We start from the raw sequence: 19,489 nt of genomic DNA, 5'->3' as shown, positions 1-19,489 counted from the left end.
CAAGGACCAGGAGAAGCAACAGCAACGGCTCCAGCCTCAGCCTGCCCCTCTGTGAGGACTGTGAGGAGAAGCAGCAATCTGCAGCAGAGCACAGGTGCCCACCATCTGGAAGGCAGGGGACTTTGTGCCCGCCTGGGTCCTGAAAGTTATGTGTAAGCTATTCCAGAAATACACGTCTAGCTTCCTGCCACAGGGCTGTGTTAGAGGATGGACACAGCTGTTACCTGCCTGTGAGAGAATACGTTTGAAGCTGCAGGTCTTTAATGAACCTCAGGCTTAACAAATACCTACATCAGTGCAGCTCAAGTTTAGATGGGGAGACAGATGCTCAGTGCTTCCTACCCTGCCACTGTCTCAGAACCTTCTTGGGCATATGACTTTCTGCACACTAACTCTTTTATCTCATCAGTCCTGTGAAGTACATGCTAGTAGCTTTGTGTCTCAAATCAGAAGATGGAGGCCTTGAGACACTTGCCAGCTGTAACAGCTAGGAAGTAGCAAACAGCAAGCCAGTAAGGCACCGTAGTTTGCAATGCCTCTGCGTATGAACAAAGCAGGCAGTCTACAAAAACAAACCTCTCACATATTGTGCTGGTTTTTTTCAGTTCAGAAAGAAAAAAATACAACTAGGAATGGAACGAATCAGAAACAGAATAACCCAGCAATACTTTCATATAAAAATTTCCTATGTCAAAATTTTAAAGTAAAAACAATTGTGCTAAATATAAAAATAATCAAGACTAGCATCCTTAAGAATATATATTTAGGGGCTGGGGATATAGCCTAGCGGCAAGAGTGCCTGCCTCGGTATACCCGAGGCCCTAGGTTCGATTCCCCAGCACCACATATACAGAAAACGGCCAGAAGCGGCGCTGTGGCTCAAGTGGCAGAGTGCTGGCCTTGAGCGGGAAGAAGCCAGGGACAGTGCTCAGGCCCTGAGTCCAAGGCCCAGGACTGGCCAAAAAAAAAAAAAAAAAAAAAAGAATATATATTTAGGCTGGGAATGTGGCCTACTGGCAAGAGTGCTCGCCTCATATACATGAAGCCATAGGTTCGATTCTGAGGCACCACATATACAGAAAACGGCCAGAGGTGGCACTGTGTCTCAAGTGGCAGAGTGCTAGCCTTGAGCAAAAAGAAAGCCAGGGACAGTGCTCAGGCCCTGAGTTCAAGGCACATATATATTATATACTTAGTAATCAGGTAATAATATTTAAGCATTTTAGACAATAAAACTTAATGGTTTTTCTTGGCCAGTTTATGAGTATACTTTGGAAAAAGAAAAACATTTCCTCTTTTGAATAATTGTTAATGTTTTATGACAGGTTACGTATTCAAAGTGATTAGTAAAACATTATGAAACAGGCATGGTGATGGACGCTTGTAATCCTAGCACTCAGGAGGCTGAGGCAGGAGGATCTCATGTTGGAGGCCAACTCTAACAGTGAGTTCTAGGCCAGCCTGAGCCATATAGCAAGACCCTTTCTCAGATAAATGAAAGACAAAAACAAACAAGCGTGACAACAAAATCAGGGGGAAAAAAATCCCACAACCCACCAAATGATCAACAAACCACATATTCCAGTGAGAGCCTTCATGGTCCAGTACCTTCTCCTTACTGCCCCTCACAGGAGCCACTGCCCTGCCGGCTAGAGATCTGCAGGATGAACATCCGCCTTCCAAATCAAAGAGCCACATTAACATACACTGCGAGCAAAAAAAGGGAGGCTGCGGTCTATCATGTCAATAGCCCACGAAGAGATACTGGTATACAGTAAACTGAAGAAACCATTTGGCTGAGTGGCTGCAGCCCACCTCCACAGAACACCAGAGAACATGCCAGTACCTGCTCCATGTTGTACCCGTGCTTCTCTTTGGCGATGGCGATGTACTCGTCCACTGAAAAACAGGAGGAGACCAGTGAACAGCCTGAGGACAGCACAATCTGCACCCACTGAAGCTGACAAGTGGCTTAGGCCTGCTGCACTGTCACAGGCCCAATGCGGTCAGCACGCAGTCACGGGAGTGCTTGAACATATTCACCTATGAGGTGGCAGTGATCTCTATGGCCAGCTGATGAGTTCTCTGGGTTCTAACTTTCTTCTTTTTCTTTTTTTGGTGGTACTAGAGTTGGAACTCAGAGCCTGGCACTTGCTAGGCAGGTGCTCTACAACTTAAGGCATGCTTTTGCTGTAGTTATTTTTCAAACAGGGTCTCCTTTTTTTTTTTTTTTTTTGCCAGTCCTGGGCCTTGGACTCAGGGCCTGAGCACTATCCCTGGCTTCTTTTTGCTTGAGGGTAGCACTCTGCCACTTGAGCCACAGGGCCACTTCTGGCCGTTTTCTGTATATGTGGTGCTGGGGAATCGAACCCAGGGCTTCATGTATAGGAGGCAAGCACTCTAGCCACTAGGCCATATCCCCAGCCCTCCTATTTTATTTTATTATTATTATTTTTTAACCTCGTCTACTCCTGAACTGTGAGCCTCCCAATCTCCATCTCCTGACTAGCTAGGCTCACTTACATTTTTCTTTTCTTTTTCTGCCAGTCCTGGGCCTTTAGACTCAGGGCCTGAGCACTGTCCCTGGCTTACTTTTGCTCAAGGCTAGCACTCCGCAGCTTGAGCCACAGCGCCACTTCTGGACATTTTTTGTATATGTGGTGCTGGGGAATCGAACCCAGGGCTTCATGTATACCACACAAGCACTCTTGCCACTCACTAGGCCATATTCCCAGCCCCTAACATTTTCTAAAACAAGTATTGCTTTGGTTGAAAATTACACTTAGAGGCTGGGAATATGGCCTAGTGGCAAGATAGCTCTTCTCCTATACATGAAGCCCTGGGTTCGATTCTCCAGCACCACATATCTAGAAAATGGCCAGAAGTGGCGCTGTGGCTCAAGTGGCAGAGTGCTAGCCTTGAGCAAAAAGAAGCCAGGGACAGTGCTCAGGCCCTGAGTCCAAGCCCCAGGACTGACCAAAAAAATTACATTTAGTAGTAAGAAGAAATATGAGCTGGTTGTGGTTATGCCCACCCGTAATTGCTGTATGGGGGAGGCTGAGACAGAAGCTGCCACCCCAAAGAAACCGGCATCCTTTAAAAAGGATTTTCTTGTCTTTTTCAGGTATGCCAGGTAACAATGGACTACTTTCAAGAGCATTATTCATGTATAATTTTCCTTTATAAATTATAAAGACAGTACAAGCCTAAAAAATAAAATAGCACAGAATTTCATCATAGAATAAACAACAAAATCTGTGCCAGCCTATATCCCCTCTTGCTGTTCAGGCAGAAGCACAACATGTCAAGAGAGGCCAAGTATGGTTGACTTGATCATGGTTTCCCTGAGAGTGAACAGAGTTGGTCTCATAAGTCAGACATTTCAATCCCAGTACACCAATCCAATTATACAACACAATGCATTCCTAATTATTGTATAAATGACAACCAATTTTTAAAAAATCAATAGTGAAAAAGAATTCAAGCTCTTTTATTAGCATGTATTCTAATACTCAGGGGAAGAAAACTATTGACAAAATAGTCAACTTAATTCAAGCAATCAATATGTATGATGTAACTCAATATTAATTTCAAGACTAAGGCACTAACTTTCTCTTACATTAGTTGTACAGAGCAAGATGAGACACTAATTTTCTATTCTTTCAAAATCTGAAATACAAGAGATAAGTTCATGTGTGGGAAGCTTTGTAACTTGTTAAAGAATACCATCAACTATCCACTAACAAACACTTTTTAGTCTTCTCATCATTCCCAATTTCTGACATAGTTTACTTAAACAATTGCCAAGTGGCTGTTGGAGCTGCTTTGAAATTTTCAGTGCCAGTATTTTCTTTTAGGTTGTCTGTCCAGCAAGGCAGCAAGGTCAAGTGTTCTTCTGAAAGGCCAAGATCCAGTCTGGGCTGTTTATTACTGAGTTCATTTGGCAGTGTAGAAACCACAGAAAGTATCTTTATTTTCCTTTAAAAACTTCCTTGAGGGGCTGGGAATATGGCCTAGTGGTAAAGTGCTCGCCTTGTATACATGAAGCCCTGGGTTCGATTCCTCAGCACCACATATATAGAAAAAGCCAGATCTGGTGCTGTGGCTCAAGTGGCAGAGTGCTAGCCTTGAGCAAAAAGAAGCCAGGGACAGTGCTCAGGCCCTGAGTCCAAGCCCCATGACTAGCAAAAAAGCAAAACACAAAAACTTCCTTGACTTCCCCAGGGCTCAATAAAATTATAGGGCACCAATCTGTACTGTACTAATCTGTACTGAATACCAAAAGACCAGGCTGGAAATGGAAATGGAACCCCACAGCTAACACTGCGTGTCACTCAGCCAAGACTAAGCTCTGTTTATCTGCCCTTCCAATTTATCAGGATTAGACAACAGCCTAATGTCCCAAACAGTCCAGGTTCAATGGGTATAATAATGTTCTTTCTGCATTAATCTTTACACAAAAGTCAACTGAAATAACTTGAGGTTAACTGGTCAGTATTTTTCTATTGTTCAGTCCCCCAACCCTTATCAAGTTAGCAGTTTACTTTTTGTTCTTTTGTTTCTGCTCCCCCCCTCCAGTTCTTTTCAGTCTCTATATAATAAATAAAGCTGCCAATTCTAGAATTAAAATTAAAGCAATCAAAACCTTCAAATTGCTGTGACTTTGTTTTATAAGCCTAGGAATTTGCTACCAGCAGCAAAGTGGGAACATGAGACCACAGGAAGCTTCAGTTTCCTCTTCTCAGCACACAGCCTCTTCCCACGGGGCTGGGCTCATGGCCCACACCTGCAATCCCAGCTACTCAGGAGTCTCAGATCTGGAAGATTCTGGTTTTGAAGCCAGACGGGGCAGCAAACTCTTGAGATTCCATTTCCAATTAAACAGCAAAATACTAGGCTGGAGGTTTGAAGGTAGAGTAATCGCTCTCAGCAAGCAGGCACCAAGCCCTGGACTCAGGTTCTAGAACCGGTAACAAACAAAACACCCCATGCCATTGACAGTCCACGTGTCTCTCTGACCTCTCCTCCAAGTTTGCGGTCACCGGGACTCAGCTCTGTGCCTCACAAATGGCAGTGGCTGCTACTAGTACAACAGTAATAAGAGCAGGAAATGTGCATTTTTCTTCTTTGTTGATCAATGCCTCCAGCTCAAAAAATGCACATCTTTCAAAACCAACTCATTCCCTTAAGTGAAAAAAAAAAAAAAGCTTTTAATATAAAAAAATAAAACCAAGCTAGGAGCTGGTGGCTCATGCTTGTAATCCTACTCAGGAGGCTAAGATCTGAGGATCACACTTCAGTTAGCGCGGGCAGGAAAATTCGTCAGACTTTTATCTCTAGTTAACCACCAGAAAACTGGAAATGGGACTGTGGCTCAAAGTGGAAGAGGGCTAGTTTTTTAGCAAAAACAGCTCAGTGTCCAGGCCCTGACTTCAAACCCCACAACCAACAAAAGAAATAATAATTATTATCTCATCTTAATTACAATGAATATGGACATGAATTATGCTCTATAATAAGTAGAGTGAGCTGGGCACCAGTGGTTCATTCCTGTAATCCTAGCTACTCAGGAGGCTGAGATCTGAGGATCACAGATCAAAGCCAGCCTGGGCAGCAAAGTCCATGAGACTCATCTCCAATAAACTACTCAAAAAACCAAAAGTACTGCTGTGGCTCAATGGTAGAGCGCTTTGCCTTGAGCTTCTTTTAAGAAGCTCAGGGACAGCGTGTAGGCCCTGAGTTCAAACCCTAGGACCTGCCAAAAAAAAAGACTGTTCAAACCCATGGCTTTCTTGGAAGGGGCGGGGAGGGGGAGATCCCTAAATACCCCAAAGTTACATGCCTGAAGTAAAAACAATCATTAACATCTGAGAATTTACTTGGTGCCTTTTATCATTCTTACTCACAAAGAGACAGCATCAGAAAATATAAGTCGGCTGGCTAGATTCACACAGCTGATCAATGGTTTCTGCTAATTGCGCTGTGATCCCAGAACACTGCAATCCTCTTAAGGAGGGCAGAGAGAAGGAACCATGACCAAGCAAAGCTGGACAACCCACTCTATTCCAGCTTGAATGGAGTAAAGACAACAGAGCTGAGGTAGAAGGAAGTGGGCTAAACTGTTTCTATATATTCCTGTTTTAGTTCAATGAACCAAATGCCCTTCGTGTAAGAGTAGAGTCTCAAATTCAACTGCAAAAGAGAAAGACTGCAGATGAACACAGCCAGTCACCTTCACTCTCTCTGCCCTCCCCCAACACCGCCCCTTGTCATGTGGCCTATTCCACAGCAGCAAGCTGCTGCATAAAGTGAGCAGCTAAGGATGCTTAGTGAAGCTCTTAACAATAACAATTTACTATCAGCATCTGCAATGGCATTGGGTACTGCAAAGGGAGCATAAGAGTGGGTTCCCTCATAATTCAAACTGAGTGCACCAAAAATCTTTGAAGAACATGGTCCCAGAGCTGGAAAAGGAAGAGTGGCAGAGTGCTTGCCTCACATGCACAAACACACCCTGGGTTTCATCACAGCATCACCAAAAAACAGAATATGGTAACAAATATCCTGCCAATGCTTGTTATTATTAATAGGAAATTATCTGTCACTGAGAATCAAAAAGGAACGAGAATACAGCAATTCTGCCACCTGGTGGCAGCCATTTTACAGTTTTCATCCCAATGGCCCCTGAGTATCTTTAGTAGGTGAGAAAGAGAGAACAAGAAACAAGACTGTGATCAACCAGTCAGTCCTCCCAAGTCCAGAATGAAGTGCACTCTGTAAAATGAAGGTGCAAAGATTAGCAGGATCACAGTTTGTGGACACAGCCAGTTAAGAGTTAGCTGGGGATATGGCCTAGTGGCAAGAGTGCCTGCCTCATATACATGAGGCCCTGGGTTCGATTCCCCAGCACCACATATACAGAAAATGGCCAGAAGTGGCGCTGTGGCTCAAGTGGCAGAGTGCTAGCCTTGAGCGGGAAGAAGCCAGGGACAGTGCTCAGGCCCTGAGTCCAAGGCCCAGGACTGGTCAAAAAAAAAAAGTTAGCAAATCACCACTTTACCCGACTGTGATTTCAGCATGCAGGAAGCCTTAGGTAGAAAACTGGATCTTAATCTGAGGCCAGGCCTACGCAAAAGCACAAGAAAAGGTAACTAAAGGTAAAAGGGATGGGACTATGGTTCCAGTGGTAGAGTACTTGCCTAACAAGTGATGAATTCAAACCCCAGTACTGCCGTAAATGATTTAAAAGTACGTATATAAAACTAAAAACAGGGTGCTGGGGATATGGCCTAGTGGCAAGAGCAGAGTGCTAGCCTTGAGCAAAAAGAAGCCAGGGACAGTGCTCAGACCCTGAGTCCAAGGCCCAGGAATGGCAAAAAAAAAAAAAAAAACCCACACAAAAAAAACCTAAAAACAGAGTTGGGAATGTGGCTTAGCGGTAGAGTGCTTGCCTAGCATGCCTGAAGCCCTGAATTCAATTCCTCAGCACCACATAAACATAAAGAGCCAGAAGTGGTGCTGTGGCTGAAGTGGTAGAGTGCTAGCCTTGAACAAAAAGAATCTCAGGGCCTGAATTCAAGCCCCAGGACTGGCACGGGCGCACAATCATATATATAAACACATGTGTGTGTGCATACACACACAGAAATTTTAATGTTCTGATGAATAACGCATCCAAACTCCTTAGTGATCAAAGGACAAGACCACACCCCCACTTTTGTCTCACAAAGTATTTACACAGCCTCCTCTATCTTTAAAATTGAACCTAGGCACGGGCGACTCATACTTAGGCACTTAAAAAAGAGGACTGTGGTTCAAAGCCATCCCAGGTAAAGAAAAGTTTCCGAGACCAATCAATTAAAGCAGAGCCATGGTTCAAGTAGTAGAGCACAAAAGCTCAGGGACAGCTCTCAGGCGCTGAGTTGAAGCCTCAGGCCTAGCACCAAGAAACAAAACAAAACAAAGAAAAGGTAGACAAAGATGGAATGCATTAACTGTTCCAAAGAGAATCAAAGCTGACTTATATTTTTAAAGCTGACTACTAACTGTAAAGGCAGAATTGACATATAGAACATGAAAGCTGTGTAAATTTTCAAATTGTGTCAGAACACAAGGCAAAGTCAAATTAGGGAGCCACAGCTCCACTTCTGACTTTTTGTGGTTAATTGGACCTAAGGTAAGAGTCTCTTCCATTTTCCTTCTCAGGTTTCACCTTAAAGAAATGTGAATCATGGGGCTGGGGATGTGGCCTAGTGGCAAGAGTGCTTGCCTCGTATACATGAGGCCCTGGGTTCGAGTCCCCAGCACCACATATACAGAAAATGGCCAGAAGTGGCGCTGTGGCTCAAGTGGAAGAGTGCTAGCCTTGAGCGGGAAGAAGCCAGGGACAGTGCTCAGGCCCTGAGTCCAAGGCCCAGGACTGGCAAAAAAAAAAAAAAAAAAAAAGAAAGAAAGAAAAAAGAAATGTGAATCAAACCACACTAAAATTCTATGTCAAGGTGCTGAGAGTGCAAGCCTTTGAGGAAACAAACATCAATGCTGAGGGTTCAGGGAAAGAGGACGGATACAGATATGGTATAGCCTACTGCTCCTAGGGCCATGGTGACCAAAACAATGTGACATTAACTACAAGGGGAAAAGATATAATAAGCATATGGCAACATGAGATGTATGAAGCCACGGGTGTGATGTGGCCATGCTGTTATACAATACTTATTTTTAAGTACAAGTACAATTTAACAAGTCAAAGTATAACATAATAAATGTATAAGCCAGTGATTTGTTATATTTACCATGGACTGGCAGCACGATAGGTTTATATCAGCTCTATCATAAACATGAGCACAAACATCTGTCAAATGGGGACAGCAAGTTCCTACAGACGTACTGTGCAGCCTGAAGCTTCAGGAGAGTGAACATTTCAGTACACTATGTGTGGCATAAAACTCAATACATGTTTCTCTTTCCCAATATTCCATTTTGGGTAGTACTGCAACGAAAGATGGGCATTGTGACCAACTGGAACACATGATACCTCAAAGTCATACCACCCGAAAAATACTCAAAACAACTTAGACAGGAAAGGGAAGACACAACACGTTTATTTAGCAGAACTCAGAGGGGAAAAAAAAAAGCTGTACAGGGGCTGGGAATATAGCTTAGCGGTAGAGGGCTCGCCTTGCATGCACTCAGCACCACATAAACAGAAAAAGCTGGAAGTGGTGCTATGGCTCAAGTGGCAGAGTGCTGGCCTTGAGCAAAAAGAAGCCAGGGACAGTGCTCAGGCTCTGAGTCCAAGCCCCAGGACTGGCCCCCAAAAAATTAAATAAATAAAATAAACATAAAGGGATAAACACAAAAATAAAGGGCATAGAAGACTAAAAAGATTCCAAAAGATTGCTCTTGAAAGCCACAGTAAGAGCTCATGGAGAAGAAAACAAACCACAACAAAAATCAGGAAATACAAGGCTCTCCAAAGCACCACAAGGGCATCAGAAATGCTCCCCAGTTCTCCATTATGAACTCACAAAATAGCAGCCTAGTGGTGGGGAAATTAGCATATCCTTTAAAAAAAAATCACATTACACTGAAGAGGTTATTTTATTATTGCTAAGTTCAACACCATTCAACAATTGTCAGTTGAATTTCCCACACTCCGTGAAGGATAATATACCAAACAACAACGACAACAACAACAACAAAAAACCAATCCTTTGGGTCACAGTGAAACAAGCAGCTTCTTTATGTATGAGACTGTAATGGCTTAAATACACTAATATAGATGCTGAATATTCGACAGAAGGATACAGAATATCCATCACCTCCCCTGCTGACTTGGCATTGGAAGCCTGTTCACACACTGTAACACTGCCAAGCAAGGGGGATACTGACCAAACCCTAAGAATGCCAGTCTACTCACAAACATAAACATTAATAGACCTACCTTTCCTCCTTATTTTTTTTGGACAAGGCCGTGCTATCATTTTGCCTTGGCCCCATAGGTGCTAGAATTTACAGTATGTCCCCACACTAGGCCCCAACTGCTATACTTCCTGCTTTGTAACCTTTTTAAATAAGTCCCTATCGTTTGTACTAATTCACTGACCCAACTAATAAATTTATCCTAAGCACTACTTCATTGGAAAATAATGACTCTTGACCTGTATTCGTCAAAGATGCCTTTGAGAATCCAGAGTCTTTTACTACAGAAAAAAATGTGAATAATACAAAAAACAATGAATGCCATTTCCTAATTTAAAAAACCATAGGGCTGGGCATATGGCCTAGTGGTAAAGTGCTCGCCTTGTATACATGAAGCCCTGAGTTCAATTCCTCAGTACCACATACATAGAAAAAACTGGAAGTGGCACTGTGCCTCAGGTGGTAGAATGTTAGCCTTGAGCAAAAAGAAGCCAGAGACAGTGCTCAAGCCATGAGTTCCAAGCCCCAGCCTGCCTAAATAAATAGATTAGATAGACAGACAAAATAAGTGTAGTTCAGAGCATGTCAGACAATCTTAGACCAGAGTATAGGTCAATGGTAAAGTATTTGCCTTCCATGTGCAAGACTCCAGGTTTAATCCCCAACAATGAAGAAAATAAAAGAATGCAAACACTGTCAGAAGGCCTCAAATTTTATTTCCAGATATACTCAAGTTGCATGTGGCCAGGGGCTTATTATTTTTAAGTCCTTCTTTACACTGGTTACTATTACTAGTTTTTGTCAGTACTGGAGTTGAACTCAGGCGCCTTACACTCAATCTCCCTTCTACACTCTACCAATTGAGCAAGATGTCCAGCCTAATTTTTTGCTGGCTAGTTCGAGACAGAGTCTCAAGGGCTTTTTCTCCTTGGGCTGGGTTTGCCCTGAGATTATCTAGGTCCCACCTGAATGGCTAGGGTTATAAACCACCAGCACCAGGATGCACAGGATACTTTTGAAATAGGATCTCATTTCCTGTCCAAGCATCACCTGGACCACAAGCAGCCTATTTAGACTTCCAAGTTGTAGCTGCAACGACCAGCACATGCCACCAGGCCCAGCTTCTTCTCCTTGGAGCCTTGTGAACTTTTCTGTCTAGGCTGGCATGAAACCGCCATCCTCCTAATCTCTGCCTCCAAGGAAGTTTAAGAAGAGAGGCATCTGCCACCACACTCAGGTTCAGAAAGGATCTCACCAACTTTCCTGTCCAGCTGTCCTTGAATAAGGACCCTCTCATTCTCAACCTCCCAAACAGCTAGACCACAAGTAGGAGCCATGGACCTCCAGCTATTAAAGGCCTATTCTTAATAATAAAACCCTATAAATTTCCACCTGGGAAAACAAATTACTACATTCTAATTTTCTTTCCACTATGAGCCATTTCTCCAAGTTGCTTCAATATCAGCATATAAAGCACTTTGAAAATGTAGACCTTGAAATCTTTTAAGTTTCTAGACCAGACTAAATAAATAAAGACATACCAGCCAGGTATGGCAAGCATGCCTATAAACCAGAACCCAGGAAGTTGGGCAGGAGGATTACAAATTTGAGGTTAATTGGAGTTACATAATGAATTTCAGGGGGCTGGGAATATGGCCTAGTGGCAAGAGAGCTTGCCTCATACACAGGAAGCCCTGGGTTCGATTCCCCAGCACCACATATACAGAAAACGGCCAGAAGTGGCGCTGTGGCTCCAGTGGTAGAGTGCTAGCCTTGAGCAAAAGGAAGCCACTGACAGTGCTCAGGCCCTGAGTTCAGGGCCCAGGACTGGGAAAAAATAAAAAAAAAAATTTTTTTTTTAAAGAATTTCAGGGGCTGGGGATATAGCCTAGTGGCAAGAGTGCCTGCCTCGGATACACGAGGCCCTAGGTTCGATTCCCCAGCACCACATATACAGAAAACGGCCAGAAGCGGCGCTGTGGCTCAAGTGGCAGAGTGCTAGCCTTGAGCGGGAAGAAGCCAGGGACAGTGCTCAGGCCCTGAGTCCAAGGCCCAGGACTGGCCAAAAAAAAAAAAAGAATTTCAGGACATCCTGGGCAATATAGCCAGAATCGTCTGGGGAGTGTGGGGGGGGAGAGGGGAGGAAGGGGTGAAAGAGAAAAAAAGAAGAAATACAACCGAGTATTGGTAGCTCATGCCTGTAATCCAAGCTACTTAGGAGGCTGAGAGCTGAGAGTCACATTATAAAGCCAAAGTTAGCCTGGGGAGAAAAGTCTAGTGAAACTTTATCTCCAATTAACCAGCAGAAAGCAGGAAGTGGCGCTGTGGCTCCAGTGGTAGAGTGCTAGCCTTGAGCAAAAGGAAGCTAGAGACAGTGCTCAGGCCCTGAGTTCAAGGCCTAGGACTGGCCAAAAAGTTAAAAAAAAAAAAAAAAGGTACAAGAATGTACTATGTAAAGGGATTTTTAGCTACAATGATACCTCATTAAAACATTACATTACCTAAGAAAGGTAGAAAAGAGAGGTGCATCAAGACTTACGTTTTGCCTCTGATAGATTCTGATTAGGTGACCAGACCAACATGCCAAGATTGTCTCGTTCTTGACTTCGCCTTGCCAGTTTGGCTTGGTAGAAAGAAAAGAAAATTCTCATTATAATGTAGCACATACAATAAACACTAAACACTATACATTCTGGTCTTCTAAGCTTCAGAACGTGACACCACCACCCACCTTCTCCCTGGGCACGTGCTCGTGTCGCCCGCACGGTGCCAGCGGTGGAAGGCTGGGCAGCGGCTGCGGGCTGTGGAAGCAGCTCCGCCTTCCCCGCTTCCGGGGCACTCGGGCATGCGAGGGGAACGCTGCCCTGGCCGGGCCCAGGGAAGTCAGGAGGTGCTCCGGAGCCATCACCCAGCAGTGCTGACGAGAGCAGAGGCCCCGTGCCCGAGGGCGACACACCGCGCGCTGCTCTGCTCTGCTCTGCTCAGACGCGGCTCATCCGGAGAAAGCTTACTTCAGCAAGCTCTTTGAAATGGTGCGCTCTCAACCAGGGAGAGTGGTGTCTGTCTACAACCCCTGTACTCCAGAAGGTGAGGCAGGAGGATGAGGAGTTCAACATCACCTTGAGCTATACAGCTACCCCATCTCCAGAAAGAAAGAAACAAGACTGCGTTGTGTACTGTCATACTCTTAAGACTTCTCATTCATTTTTCAGTGACTTGACAATAATAATCCAAAGACCAACCACTTTATTAAAGTTAATAATTTAAGTCTGTGAGATCCCTTCTCAACACAAAGCTGGACGCAGTGGGAAGGCTGAGATGGCAGGATGAAGTACAAAGCCAGCCCAGACACCTACGACCACAGAACTCCCATCTCCACAGAAGGAAAGCTGAATGAAGTGGTGTGTGCCTTTCATTCAGGCTACTACAGCAAGCCCAAAGTGGATCACAGTTCAGAGGTGTACCCTGGCAGGAAGCAAGACCCTACCCTAAAAATAACCAGTCAAAGCAGGCTTGATAGGTAGCTCAGAGTACTGTCCCAGCCCAATAAGCACAAAGCCCAGCATTGCCAAGATAAATAAATAACCACTTACAAATTTAACCTGGCTCATGCCTGTAATTCTATCTACTCAGGAGGCTGAGATGTGAGGATAGAGGTTCAAAGCTATCTTAGGCAGAAAAGTCTGTCAGAAACTCTTATCTCAGGCTGAGAATATGGCCTAGTGGCAAGAGCGCTTGCCTCATATACCTGAAGCCCTGGGTTCAATCCCCCAGCACCACATATATAGAAAATGGCCAGAAGTGGCGCTGTGGCTCAAGTGGCAGAGTGCTAGCCTTGAGCAAAAGGAAGCCAGGGACAGTGCTCAGGCCCTGAGTTCAAGGCCCAGGACTGGCAAAAAAAAAAGAAAGAAAGAAAGAAACTCTTATCTCCAATTAACCACCAATGCAGCTCAAGTGGGAGCTCCAGGCTTCAGTGAAAAAGGGATTTGAAGCCAGTGAAGTCCCTGTAAAACTCTTATCTTCAATAAACTACTCAAAAAAGTCAGAAGTGGTTCTGTGGCTCAGGTGGTAGAGTGCTAGTCTTGAACACAAAGGGGCTCAGGGAAAGTGCTCAGGCTCTGCGTTTTAGCCCAGGACGGGCAAAAAATAAAATAAACCTCCAAATAGCTACACAATACATATTCATAATAGTCTGTCAGCTCTACCTAGAGAACCCTGATTGATAAAGACAATCACTACAGAATTGGGCAGTAAAAAGTATGTGAAAAACGTTAATTTTTATTGATAGGGATTAGAAAAATCATGGCCATGAGAATTTAAAAGAATATAGAAAATAAAATTAATCAGCTGTGGACACTGATGAAAGTGAACTAAGTAACTCAAGGGAAGTAATGGGAGGGAAGGAAGGAATGAGAGAGGAGGAGGGAACAGATGACAGTAAGCAAAAGGAAAGAAATGTACATATCATCCAATTTGGAAGAAATAGTTTTATTGTTAATGTCTGCAGAGTTTATAAGCTTTGTAGGTTAGAAGGATAATGTTCATCATTGTGAAGGTTAAAATGTGTACTGTGAGATTTATGTAGTTACTTAATAAAGAAAAAACATTAATCAGCCGTATAGCATCGTAACTTCTGTCATGGGATACATTTAAATTATGATGTGCACAATAAAAATCCCTGAAAAATAAGGTTAACAGATATTCTGACAGGAGGTTTTGCTCTGTGGCCTCTTTAGTGTTTCTTTGAAAAAGCTAGGGAGTAGGCAGAGAGAAGAATGAAAAAGAGGGGGCTGGGGATATGGCCTAGTGGCAAGAGTGCTTGTCTCTTATACTTGAAGCCCTGGGTTTGATTCCCCAGCACCACATATACAGAAAATGGCCAGAAGTGGCGCTGTGACTCAAGTGGCAGAGTGCTAGCCTTGAGCAAAAATAAGAAGGCAGGGATAGTGTGCTCAGTCCCTGAGTCCAAGGTCCAGGACTGGCAAAAAAAAAAAAAAAAAAAAAAAAAGCTGAGATCTGAGGATTTTGGTTCAAAGTCAGCCCAGGCAGGAAATTTTGTCAGACTCTCATCTCCAATAAACTACTTAGAAAAGGCTGAAAGTGGCACTGTGGCTCTCACGTGGTAGAGAGCTAGCCTTGAGCAGAAGCAGCTCAGGGACAGCACACATGCCCTGAATTCAAGCCCTAGGACTGGCAAAAAGGGAAAAGCAAAAGAAAAAAAATAATAGAACTTAGTAAAAACCTATATCAAATGCTCAGCTAAATGTGTTGACACATCTTGAAACCAAACTCGTAATGAATGTAACTACAAACACCAGTGCTGAGCATAGGACCATAAGAAAGCCACATACCCCTAGCTTCCTTCATGCTTTGTGGCTATGGTTCTCTCTACCCACATTTGCAAACTGAAGGCACTGGGAAGCTATTTTAGGTAGCACTAATGTTCTCATCAAACTTTTTGCCTCTTCTCACTATCTCTAAATCCCAAACAGATCTCTGAATAGTAGCAAGACATACCTTTCCTGAGCTTGTAATCCTAGGAGACTAGAATATAAAGCCTGTGGTTCAAAGGCCAGCATGGACAGAAACATTCCTGAGACCTATTCTCAATCATAGCTGGGCACAGAGGAACATGCCTTTCATCCTAAGCTACACGAGAGGCAAAGATTAGGAGGATCACAGATCCAAGCCAACTCAGGCAAAAAGTCTGTTGAGACTCCACCTCAACAGTGGGAAATTGGACATAGTGACATATCTGTCATTCCAGCAACAATGAAAAGTCTAAAACAGGTAAACCACAAGTAAGGTACATGCTTGGGCCAAAAGTGAGAACACTCTATCTCAAAACCATCAAAACGCAGAGCTGGACCAGGAATGTGGCTTAGTGGTAGACTGCTCGCCTGGCATGCATTGAATCCCTGGGTTCCTTTCCTCAGTACCACATACACAGAAAAGGCTGGAAGTGGTGCTGTGGCTCCTGTGGTAGAGGGCTACCCTATGGAAACGACTTGGACTCATGTATCTATCAGCAGTGCCTCAGTGCTGCAAGGCCTTCCTAGAGAAGGACTTCCCTAGGCCTACTAGGCTAGCACTGCCCACAGTCAAGCCAACAACTCGCCCTCTAGTCCTGTACCTAAGTGTAGAAGCTTTCCTAAACCCCAGCCCCTGTTGTTTCTTCAACTGACTTACTCTTTCTTATCCTAAAAATAATTGTAGGTGACAAATTAGTTTTATTTACCCAAGAATAAAAGGCTTGCTTTAGTTTGGGGAAGTTAGCTGACTTCTCATTTTGCCCTGATTACAAAACAGTGGAACAAGGAGATATGGAAGAGCAAAATACAACCCCGTGAAGTAACAATGACCTGAGCTCAGGAAGACCGGGACAGTCTACCTGGCATGCTGCATGCCTAGCACTGCCCAGTGCAACTGCTCGCCTTGTACCTTGCTGGCCTGGGCTCTTTCAGAGTCACAATGGCTCTACTGATAGCAGCTCCTCTGCTCTCAGAAACGCTTTAGCTCAGTTTACTCATAGGGCACACTTGTATGTTTAAGACAGAAGCAAGGCGTGGTGGTGCCTGTAAATCCAGCACTAGGGAGGCTGAGGCAGGAGGATCATAAATGTTCAAGGCCAGCCTGGGCTACACAACACGCCTCAAAATACAAGATTAACAATACAAAAGAGGAGGAAGACTGGTGGAATAAATCTTTAGCATTCTTAAAAAAAAAATGGGAGGGAATGTGTGTATCCTGGCTGAAGGAAGCAAGTCACTGGTCTCTTTACAGGGTACTTTGTGCCCTCTGGTCCCTTCCTCTCTCTTTTGCTTCCTGGGTATTGTGAGCTGTGCATGCACCTCTGTCACTCGTTCTGATATCTATGACACTTGAACACAAATCAGCCAACAGGCAGGAGATTCAACTTCTGAAACTGTAAGCCACACTGTATCTTTTTTCTTTACATTGATTTCTCTCAGGCATTTTGTGAACAGGAAACTGACAAGGTATCTAAATTCCAGTATCATCCTCATTCTTAATCTGGCATGGTAACTCCTCCAAGATTCTGGTGTCCTCTCTATTCTATGCTCTCAAGTCTCACCATGGTATACCACCTGGTCAGAGCCTGAACACTCCCTGAGCTTTTGTGCTGAAGGTAGGACCTGAGACACTGCTCCACTTCAAGCTTTTTGATGATTAGCTGGAAAAAAAAGAACATCACAAAGCTGGCAGAGATAATCAAATCTCAGCATCTTGAGTAGCTAGGATTACAGGCATGGCCCACTGGGGCCTGGCCACTAATTTTTTTCTTTTTTTAATTCATTATGCTAGGCACTTAGAGGCTCTGTTCCATCTGGAGACTAATAACTTTTCAGCTCTGGAAATTTTCCAAAACTTAATATTGTTTCCTTACAATGTTCTTTTTTCTTTCTCTGGGATAGCTAATAATTCAAATACCAGATATCCTGAACTGATACATTAACACTGAAGTATTCCTTTCTGTTGTGAGGGTCTTTTTTTTTTTTTAACTCATCAATTATAAACACTATACATAATTCCTTTTTTTTCATTCTTATCCATGATCTCTCTTTCCTCTTATATGTACAGTATATATGTATATTCCATCTGAAAAATTCAGACACCATGACTATTTAGTACTTATTTTCTAGAAATAAGGACATTTTCCCACATGACCAGTATCATTATCATACCCAATATCAACATAAATTTTCACCATTCAAGATATAATTCTTAGTCACATTTACATACTTCTTCCTGCTACTTCAAATAATATTTTTTAATCAAGGCTTGGGCACTCTCTGCCCACTTCTTTCTAGATTTTCTGTTTCTTTTTTTTTTTTGGCCAGTCCTGGGGCTTGGACTCAGGGCCAGAGCACTGTCCCTGGCTTCCTTTTTGCTCAAGGCTAGCACTCTGCCACTTGAGCCACAGCGCCACTTCTGGCCGTTTTCTATATATGTGGTGCTGGGGAATCGAACCCAGGGCTTCATGTATACGAGACAAGCTTTCTTGCCACTAGGCCATATTCCCAGCCCTAGATTTTCTGTTTCTTACTGAAGTGTTTCCTGGTATTTTCCAAGAGCTTTTTCTTGTTGTCTCAAAGGAGCCCTACTTTGTATCATGCACTTCAAGCATTTTATTTTTGAAGTTTGGACTTGCTTTTGAAATGCATTTCCTGTTTCTTCACTTCATTTCTTTTTATCTGCTTGCATTAGACTATTAAGAGTTTCTTCATGTGCCTGATAATCCTCGAATCCTAAGGAAGTGCTTAGGTTTTAATATCATGTGCACAGATGGAACTTATTCAGTGGCAAGACATCTCTGCAGTGATAAGACAATGATCTAACTGCTTCACCAAGGGCTTTGGGAGGCAGTATATTCGAAAGCTGGTTACATTACTTTCCATCTCATGGGATATTTTTAGTGTGATTAACAAACACACCTGTCTTTAAAAGGACAGGTCTATGTTCTCTGCCTTAGCACCTGGGCACATTTATAACTACAGCAGACAAAAACGATGTGAGATGCGCTGGGGCGGAACTCAGTGGTATAGCACTTATCAAGTGTGTTCAGGGTCCTGAGTTCAATTCCTAGCACTAAATTTTTTTTTAAAAGACTAAGTCATAAAAAAAAGAGCCATCAGTTAGGTGCCAAGGGCTTGTACCACTGTAGCTCATGCCCAGGCAACAAAGTCTGTGAAACTCAATCTCCAATTAGCCACCCAAAAGACAGAAATGGGATGGTGACTCAAGTGGCAGAATACCACCTTGAGTAAAAAAGTGCATGGACAGTGCCTAGGCCCCAAGATCAAGCCCCAGGACCAGCTTTGGAAACAGAGCTACCCCGTGAGCAGTCCCTAGCTCCTGAAGCATGAACAAGTGTACGAGACCTCTCAGAGAGGTTCAGCCAGTGCCCAAGTCCAAGTACTGCCTATCTGCCCAAGCTCACTACTCTTGGTTCTACCCAACTGCAACCACAGAAATAACCCAGAATTGAGCCTGAATTGTCCAACCAAGATCTTCCCAATTCTTTACCTACACAAATAATGAAATCATCTTAATTCACCACCCTGGGGGGAGAAGGAGCAGCAATGCTTTTCAGGTAGGAAGAGTGAATGGACTGGGAGAGAGTGAGGAAAAAGGTGACACTGCCCAAAAGAAATGTACTCTTAACCAGATGCCTGTAGCTCAGGTCTGTAATCCTAGCTACTCAGGAGGCTGATATCTGAGGATATGGTTCAAAGACAGGCAGGCAGGCAGGCAGGCGAGTCCATGAGACTTTTTTTTTTTTGGCCAGTCCTGGGTCTTGGACTCAGGGTCTGAGCACTGTCCCTGGCTTCTTTTTGCTCAAGGCCAGCACTCTGCCACTTGAGACACAGCGCCACTTCTGGCCGTTTTGTATATATGTGGTGCTGGGGAAATCGAACCCAGGGCTTCATGTATACAAGCAAGCACTCTTGCCACTAGGCCATAATCCCAGGCCTCTATAGGACTCTTATCTTCAATAAACTACTCAGTACTAGCCTTGAGCACAAAGAGGCTCAGGGACAATGCCCAG

General features: G+C 43.8%; 1 protein-coding gene across 1 annotated transcript in view; it reads right to left on the bottom strand.

The window, feature by feature from the left end:
- Positions 1-19,489, bottom strand: part of Rcor1 (REST corepressor 1) — a 64,199-nt gene that overhangs the window by 22,873 nt on the left and 21,837 nt on the right. Inside the window, exons 3-4 of the mRNA XM_048362421.1 lie at positions 12,461-12,544; positions 1,847-1,899 (exon numbers count right to left, since the gene is read on the bottom strand). Coding sequence (XP_048218378.1) covers positions 1,847-1,899; positions 12,461-12,544 — 137 coding nt within the window. The remainder of the gene's footprint in view (positions 1-1,846; positions 1,900-12,460; positions 12,545-19,489) is intronic.

This window comes from Perognathus longimembris, chromosome 14 (assembly GCF_023159225.1).
Source record: "Perognathus longimembris pacificus isolate PPM17 chromosome 14, ASM2315922v1, whole genome shotgun sequence".
NCBI classification, from domain to species: domain Eukaryota; kingdom Metazoa; phylum Chordata; class Mammalia; order Rodentia; family Heteromyidae; genus Perognathus; species Perognathus longimembris.
The sequence above is the reverse complement of the archived record's forward strand: the minus strand, read 5'-3'. Positions and strand labels throughout refer to the sequence as shown.